The sequence below is a fragment of the Macrobrachium nipponense genome, chromosome 44 (assembly GCF_015104395.2).
Source record: "Macrobrachium nipponense isolate FS-2020 chromosome 44, ASM1510439v2, whole genome shotgun sequence".
Classification (NCBI taxonomy): domain Eukaryota; kingdom Metazoa; phylum Arthropoda; class Malacostraca; order Decapoda; family Palaemonidae; genus Macrobrachium; species Macrobrachium nipponense.
This window is the reverse complement of record NC_087221.1, coordinates 52,616,951-52,626,125: the sequence shown is the minus strand read 5'-3', so window position 1 is coordinate 52,626,125 and position 9,175 is coordinate 52,616,951. Positions and strand designations below refer to the sequence as shown.

Below are 9,175 nucleotides of genomic sequence, written 5' to 3'. Positions count from 1 at the left end.
ATTTGTAAACTCTAAGGCGACCATACGCCGCTTTTAGTTTCATATAAAGAAATTAATATTTTTAGAAGACATTTCCTTAACCAGAATATGAACATTGGCCAGCTATTAGCAAATATCAGCCCTGATGAGAAGAAAGTAATAGGAAGAATTGAAAAGACCATATATAAAACCAATTCCACTGATGCTGCCATCCTCTTTAACAAAACATGCTTGAGAGACGGTCTCCTACCTTCAAATAATAATACATAATAATAATTTCTTCTCGGGAGCCACGTCTTTTAAGAGAAAATATCTTGATGCTCAATAAAAAGAACAACAGTAATAATAATAATAATAATAATAATAATAATAATAATAATAATAATAATAATAATTACTTTCGGATAATTTCACAGCGAGAGTTGAGAGGCTAGTTGATCACACCGACAAGATTCATTTAAACCCTAAGACGAAGACATGATGATATGATGATAAAAGTTGGGACAAAGCTCTGTCGATCATTCTTAAGGTCATAGGCTTTGAATGGAGTAGAAGATGACGGTTGTAATTGCAATTAATCAAGCGATACAGTCACTTGAAACCCACTCTTGAAACCCACTCGAGGGTGACCTATATATGCGCATGTGACCCATATATGCAGTAAAGTTCAATACCCGTCTTTAGCCCTCTTGTTTGATCGCAAAGCCTATCTTCAGGGGTTGAAATAGTGGCACAGATCTATCCTTTTACAACGAAACTGACTTCAGCGCTTAAAACGTCCACTAACTGCTCTGCAATCATGCACAAAGGAAAAAAATGGATCTGGTTATTATACTTCAAATTTGTTTAATATCCAAAGGCTGATTTATCGCTTCGTCACAAAATGCAACAGTGTGTGAACGCATGTTTTCATTCAGCACCCAATAACCATTCAATAACAATCTACCCAAACCGACACGGGCTGTAGAAAATAAGATATAATATATCTTAAGTTTCGTATATATATGTTTTCCTTATGTAAAAAGATCTCTTCATTAATTCTTTTAAGTACATAGTAACCACTGGTAACGAAGCAGTTGTGTGCTAACAAATTGAGATTTAACTTCCCCGCTAGTTTCGTCGTTTAACAACTGTTTAATCATTCAAGAACCTCGAGTAACCTAAACTAAATTTTCTTCGGGGTTTATTTGTTAACATTCGGGAGTTGTTTCCCACCCACCGACAGCTCACCACTCTCCTTACCATGGCTCGTGTTTAATGCTGGACTATTAAGGAACTTTACAGAGACTTTTGTTATGGATCGTATTCTCTGCTAACAATGGAAGGATAAGGATTATCTACATTTCTGAACCACGGAGCGACAGCGGGTAGCATGGTTCTCCGCCCTTTACCAGCTATTCCCAGCACTCTACATCTCTGGTCTGCGTGAGATCTGTTAACGACGGGGAACTCGTCAGACTTCAAGACGTTTGATTACTTTGAGGTTGTCTCAATTTTTGTTGGCACACATCAATTGAGTTGTTAAAGTAATTTTTTCTTGACGTCCGTATCACTAGTCCCTTAAAATCAAATCTCTTAACTTATGTATGTGTATTTTACTGCCATTGTTGAATTGTTAGAGATCTTTTTATATTTTAGCTTTGTGTATTTCATGACTGCATATTCTCGTCAGGGTTTAATCCATAAAGATTGATTTAACCGAAATTTAGTCTAGAGAGAGTTATGTGGTCGGAATCTGTGTTGATAGGGTTGTCTATATATATATATGGTCTCGTTATATTTATGGTAGTACATTTTTTGGATAGGTTGTGAGAGATTCAAGACGAGGGGGACATGGGGTCCAGTGCCAAGGACACCGCATCTGGGTGGCATCATTAATTTTTCAATAGTGATATTGACACTGTTGTGATAATAGTAATAAATGTGTTTAAATTTTTGCTGCTCTATTAATTGTCTCCTGGAGGTTTGTTATACCTAGTTACTCCTGTTTTGAATATGGCGCCCAACGTGGGGCGGTGATAGTGTCTGATGCCTACCCGCATGCCGTTCCATTGGTTCTGAGATGTAGTTTTTTTGAAATCTTAGTTTTGAAATATTATTAGCTTTGTGGTATCATTGAAGTTATATTTTGTTAGCACATATATTCAGTATGGCAGAACTTAGGAAGCTTGTGAATGTTCGCAAATATATTAGGAAATGCGTTACTGAACAATATAACCGTAGAGGTTATTTCCTACTTTAGATAATGCTTCTGAGAGTGAGAAATCTAAATTGCAGTTTGATGAATGGGTTGCTGGAATTAAACGTAACTGAATAAACAAATTCTTACTCTTAAATTTGAGGAATGGGATGTAGATGAAGAGGAAAAGAAGTCTGAAGAAGAATTTAAGTTATGTCAGGAGTATAGTGATAAGCTCTTTCAATGCTTAGCTTCCCTTAAGTCAGTTGAACCTGAACCTCTTCCTTCTCGTTCCGTAGCAGATGAGGCTCGTAGCTTGTTAAAAAGTCCCATTGCACCCTTACCTAAGTATAACAGCTCTCCTGAGGAGGATCTTTCTAGATTTTTTGAAGAGTTTGAAGATACTATTAGCAAATTTAGATATCCAGAATACGATAAACTTTTACTATTAAAGCAACAGTTATCTGGTAGGGCCTTGGTTCTTGTCAATTCATTGGAAGCTGATAAAAAGGGCTATACTTATGCTAAGGAATTGTTGTTGAAAGCTTTTGCCTCTGAGGATACCCAGAAGTTTAATGTATTAAAGCAATTGACGGAGGTTAAATTAGATTACTCTTCGGATCCTTATGAATACATTTCAAAAGTGCGTTTGTTAATTGAAAGGGTAAACAAGCTTGGTATTACTGTTGACAATATACTTCAGTTTTTTATCTGGGAAGGTATGAACGACCAGTTCAAACTTCAGTTGATACAAATAACTAATCATGCTAAGCCTTCCTTAAAGGAAATTACCGAGAATTACTTTGAGGCTTGTGATCGTTTTCTTAGCAAACGAAAATCTAGGTTCAAGAGCAAGTTTCCTTCCCCTAAGGGTTCGGATACCAGTGATAATGTAGCTAGTTTTGCTGTTGATGTGAAATATGACAAAAATAAAGGATTTAGGCCGTGTAGTATATGCACAAAAGAGCTACGTATGGAGGCTACTCATCCCATAAATAAGTGTCCTAAATATGAAAGTTCTGTTTCTAAGTTAGATCAAATTAGGAAATATGGGGGTTGTGTCAAATGCTCAAACTTAAATCATGAGAGTGGATCTTGCAGATATTATTTTCGTTCTCGTTGCCGGTATTGTTCAGAATGGCACATGGGATTTTTATGTGTTAAGGTCTCTAGTTCTGATGAATGTAAAGATAGTGCGGAAGCTAAATCTGGACCTTCAATCGGTAAAGTAAAGCTCAAGTCTGTTCCCTCTAATGCTAAGCCTCTTACTAATGATAAACCTGGGGGTTTCTAGTAGTATGTTATCCATACGGAGGCCTTCCAGGGATATTTTGATCTTTACTCAGTTTTGCCTACATTTAGCAGTACATTTGAAGGAGGGTTAAAGGTTAGGTGTTTGAAGGATAGTGGCTGTCAGTGTAACTTTATTTCCACAACTTTTAGTACTGAACTTGGATTGAAAACGGTTAGAGACAATATTTCCTTAACTATTAATGAATAAACACATCACAACAGTATAACCACTAGATTAGTAGAAGCTAAACTCAAATTCGCAGTATTTTTAAAACGATTGAAGCACTCTGTCTACCCTGCATTAATATAAATTTAAAGCTCCCTCTTTTGGGTAAGGTTGTTGAAGGCTTTAAGGATAGAGGTTATGTTTTGGCTGATGAATTTTTAACTAAAAATGATTATGATATTGGTGACATAAATTTTATATTGGGTGCCAAATCCAGTTTCTGTCTTCCGCAAAGTGAACACTTGTTTTGGTGCAGAAAGCTATCAATGTATTCCCAAACTGCTGCAGGAGTATTGCTTCAAGGCAAATTTAACACAAATGCTAAAGGATTTGTCCCATTTGCCTTATGTGGGTCATTGCTTTAATGGTGCAGTTAAGATGTCAGATAACAATTTGCTTAAGGTTATGGGCGTCTCTAGCAACCCTTCTTTTGCTTCAGACCTGTTTATTGATGATAAACCTGTTCCCAGGGAATTTTGTATATTAGATGACAAAGGTGAAATTGCTCATAGTCAACTTGAGAAGGCTGCTAGCTGCATTTTGAATGACAATTATAACAGGTACCTAGGTCTGGAAGATGGTAAGCCTGAAGAAAATGAGTGTGAAATTAATGTTAAACTTAGTAAATATGCTCTTGAAAATATGACAAGAAATGAAGATGGACGAATTATAGTTCCCTTGCTGTGGAATTTCAAGGTAGCTCATTTGTTAGGAACTAACCATGAACTTGCCAAGATAATTTTGAGAGCTAACCTAAGGAAACTTTTGAATAATCCTACACACTTGGCTCTTATGGACCAGAGTTTCAAGGAGCAAGAAGCAGCTGGTATAATTGAACGTATTGATAATCTTGATCAATTCTTGGCTGAGCATCCTAACCATAGTTTTTTTACCTCATATTGGTATATTTAAATTGGACAGAGAAACCACTAAATGTCGAGTAGTTTACCTTTCTAATCTTTGTCAGAAGGATCCTAGCAGGGAAATTACTGTAAGTCACAATCAGGCCATATATCCTGGACCGACATTGAACCAAAAAATAGCTTCCGCCTTATTACATGTTCGTTTTGGTTCACATCTCCTATGTTTTGATATCTGTAAGGCATTTAATAATCTTGGTATTAATGAGGTAGATAGTAATAGACTTTTGTGTTTATGGTTCAGAAATGTTGAAAAGAATGATTTCACTGTTGTGGGATACAGAAATTTGAGACTGAGTTTTGGCTTAAGGTGCAGCCCTGCTCTGTTGCTTCTTGCCCTTTATAAAATTTTAATTTTAGAAGTAGAACACGATACTGCGCGCCTAGTCGAGCTTAAGAAACTTATCTATCAGCTTTGTTACATGGATAATTGCGCAGTGGCCTTTGACTGTTCTAAGGATCTTGAATGGGCATATTTACAACTAAACCATATATTTTGATCCTTACAAAGTTAAAGTTACAGCAGTTTGTCACTAATGTTTATCCTTGCAGAAGTCTATTGATATTACGTACAGTGTTTCCACAACTTCAGTGGTAAAGTTACTTGGTCTATGGAATAGAAGTAGACTCTCTATCTACCAGACCCTTTAATCTTGATGTAGATGCCAAAACTAAGAGGGATATCTTACGCTCTATAGCCTCCCAATTCGACTTGTATAACTTTAATGGCCCGATGCTTAACCGCAGTAGGCTATTTATGCACTCTCTACAGTGTAAAAAGGAGTTTGGTTGGGATGATGTGCTGGATAAAGAACTACAGAGACAGTGGAAGAACATTGCTAAGCAAGCTAATGCTTCCCCATGCAGTGAATGTTCCAAGGTTTATTGGAAGCAGAAGTGATTGTTACAGTTTGTTAGCTTTTGCTGATAGTAGTAAATTTATCTTTGGAGTTGTGATTTTTATTTTGAACATTTCAACTGGTTCCATAAGCTTTGTTATGGCAAAGAACCGCATTATTGGAAAGAATTTGAATTCTAAAAGTATTCCTTCTCTCGAACTCCAGGGTATTGCTTTGGCTGCTGAGTGCCTGGTTGACTTGTATGAGGAATTAGCGGGTCACACTTGTGTTAACCCTATCAGAATAGTCGATTTGCAGGTATATTCAGATAGTTTGGTAGCTTTATCCTGGATTCGTTCCTATTCCATAAAACTGGATAAATTACAGAAAGTTTCTGTTTTTGTCAAGAACAGATTGCTGGACATCAATGAAATTTGTGAAAAACATCCCATTACATTTAGCTTTGTTTCTGGGGAGGACAATCCAGCTGATTGTATTACTCGTTGTCTGTCCTACAAGCAGCTAATGAGAACAAATTACTTTTCAGGTCCTGAGTTCCTGAAGAATAACCTTAGGCCGGAGGCTAGTAGAGATGACACTTTAGTCCTTTACTGTTCCTACCCTGATATATCAAAAAGTCAATCATTGAAGAGATTAATTCCTATGAAGCTAGTGTATTATTTGGGGAAACAGATGATCATTATGTGCAGACTTTGTGTAGAGTTTCAGATTTTTTTCACAAACTTATCCTTACTTACAGAGCTGTGTTAACCTATGTTAATAAACTGAAACTTAAGATTAAATCCAAGCTTCCTGATAAGTTTGCAGATTTGAATGTTTATAATTCTGGACATAATTTTTTCGCAGATGCCAAGTCGTCTCATATTGTGAGGAGGCCCACCAAAAGCATCATTTCCCTGAAGTATTCAAGTATTTTGATTCCAGCAAACGTTTACTTAAAGATTTACCCAAGATCATTGGACAACTTAACCTTTATATTGATAAGGAAGGGCTCTTGCGAGTACGTAGCAAACTGGACAAATTAAAGGATGACAGGAGATACAGGTTTCCCATCTTACTTTCTAAAGATAGTAGACTAACTAAGTTAATTATTGAGAATTATCATGAGAGATTTGCGCATGCAGGATGCTATTCCCTGCTATCTGAAATTAGAAAAACCTTCTGGATACCCTGGTATTTTTCAACTGTCAAAAAGGTTTTGAAAACCTGTGTAACCTGTAGACGTTTCAATGAGAGAACCATTAAGGTAAACCAAAATTCCTATCGTGATTTTAGGGTAAATCCCCCGGAAATCCCTTATAGAGCCATATTTGTTGACTATATGGGTCCATTTTTTGTACGTTCAAATAACCAGAAGATTAAAGTTTGGCTGTTGTGTATCACGTGTACATGGAGTAGGGCCATAAATTTAAAACTGTGTATGAATATGACCGTCAACGAATATCTAAGAGCGTTTCAACTTCATTGTTTTGAATATGGTATGCCAGAATTGTGCATTTCGGATATGGGCACCCAGCTAGTTGCGGGTGCTAATGTTATCCTTGATTCTTTGAAGGATCCGGAGGTTAATTCATATTTTGAAGAGAATGGTATAAAACCTATTCAGTTTCATCAGTTCTTTAAAGGAAATAGCGCTTTAGGGTCTATGGTGGAAAGTTGTGTAAAGTTGACAAAGAAACTAATATATGGTGCAATTCGAAATAATGTGTTGGAGATTAGAGACTTTGAATTTCTGATAGGGCAAACAATACATATTGTTAATAGGAGACCCATTGCTTTTAAGGAGGCCTTGCGGGAAACTGACTTGGATACGACTATTCCTGAGCCAATAACTCCTGAAAGTTTATTAAAGGGATATGATTTAGTCTCTGTTAATGTTATTCCACCACTACAACAATCTCCTGACTTAGAATTAGATGATAACTTTTCACTTGACTTAACTGACAGAGTAAGAGATAACTTTGTGAAACTTCGTAAGGTTAGACAGAACTTGATAGAGATATACCATTCAGAATTTATTACTTCACTCTTACAGCAGTGTGGTGAAAGATCGTTATAACACAGTCAAGCACTCTGGTAATGAAGAATGATGTTGTACTGATAAAGGAACCCTTTAGTAAGGCCGCCCAATATCCTATGGCAATTGTTCGAGAAACATTGACCAATGAATTAGGAGAAGTTACTGGAGCAGTCTTATGTAAAGGAAAAACTCGGGAAATAACTAAGAGACATGTGTCTAATTTAATTTTTCTTTTAAGGTCTAAGAAGGTGCATGACGAGGTCCAGGATGAAACTACAGATTCGGAGTCTCCTAAGCGTAATCTACCTAGGAGAAAAGCTGCAAAAAACAGCATTCAGAGGACTCGTCATATCTTAAATGATGAAATCGGATATTAGCATGTGTCTTTTCCTGTATTTTATGTGGTTGGTGTTTGGCTTATTTAATTTATGCATTCAATCATATTCAGGTTTATATATGATTGAATGTTTTTGGGGGGAGTGTAGAAAATAAGATATAATATATCTTAAGTTTCGTATATATATGTTTTCCTTATGTAAAAAGATCTCTTCTTCATTAATTCTTTTAAGTACATAGTAACCACTGGTAACGAAGCAGTTGTGTGCTAACAAATTGAGATTTAACTTCCCCGCTAGTTTCGTCGTTTAACAACTGTTTAATCATTCAAGAACCTCGAGTAACCTAAACTAAATTTTCTTCGGGGTTTATTTGTTAACATTCGGGAGTTGTTTTCCACCCTCCCACCGACAGCTCACCACTCTCCTTACCATGGCTCGTGTTTAATGCTGGACTATTAAGGAACTTTACAGAGACTTTTGTTATGGATCGTATTCTCTGCTAACAATGGAAGGATAAGGATTATCTACATTTCTGAACCACGGAGCGACAGCGGGTAGCATGGTTCTCCGCCCTTTACCAGCTATTCCCAGCACTCTACATCTCTGGTCTGCGTGAAGATCTGTTAACGACTGGGAACTCGTCAGACTTCAAGACGTTTGATTACTTTGAGGTTGGTCTCAATTTTTGTTGGCACACATCAATTGAGTTGTTAAAGTAATTTTTCTTGACGTCCGTATCACTAGTCCCTTAAAATCAAATCTCTTAACTTATTTATGTGTATTTTACTGCCATTGTTGAATTGTTAGAGATCTTTTTATATTTTAGCTTTGTGTATTTCATGACTGCATATTCTCGTCAGGGTTTAATCCATAAAGATTGATTTAACCGAAATTTAGTCTAGAGGAGTTATGTGGTCGGAATCTGTGTTGATAGGGTTGTCTATATATATATATGGTCTCGTTATATTTATGGTAGTACATTTTTTTGGATAGGTTGTGAGAGATTCAAGACGAGGGGGACATGGGGTCCAGTGCCAAGGACACCGCATCTGGGTGGCATCATTAATTGTTTTTTCAATAGTGATATTGACACTGTTGTGATAATAGTAATAATGTGTTTAAATTTTTGCTGCTCTATTAATTGTCTCCTGGAGGTTTGTTATACCTAGTTACTCCTGTTTTTGAATACGGGCCATCATACATGATTTTCCACTAACTTGGAAACAGCCATAATTTTCTACCAGCTACCAGTCTTTGCATGTATGCACGATGCACTCATATATCTTATATCCTTTATTATAAACCAGAATCCTCCAAAAGGAGAATAATACTGGAAAGATGAAGCTGAAATAAAGTTTGC

General features: G+C 36.5%; 1 protein-coding gene across 1 annotated transcript; it reads left to right on the top strand.

Annotated features, from left to right (window-relative positions):
• The first annotated feature begins 5,394 nt into the window (after nt 1-5,394).
• LOC135204009 (uncharacterized) lies at nt 5,395-7,516 on the top strand. Its single transcript, XM_064233933.1, has 2 exons — nt 5,395-6,140; nt 6,304-7,516. Exons 1-2 carry the CDS (start codon nt 5,395-5,397, stop codon nt 7,514-7,516), a joined length of 1,959 nt encoding a protein of 652 aa, XP_064090003.1.
• The last annotated feature ends 1,659 nt before the right edge of the window (nt 7,517-9,175 follow it).

Bases quoted from the DNA above. Each gene is read 5' to 3' on its own strand.
- LOC135204009 (XM_064233933.1), top strand. From the start codon at position 5,395: ATGTGCTGGATAAAGAACTACAGAGACAGTGGAAGAACATTGCTAAGC. The intron at 6,141-6,303 runs GTGCAGACTTTG...ATTTTTTCGCAG, and splicing joins GGGAAACAGATGATCATTAT to ATGCCAAGTCGTCTCATATT.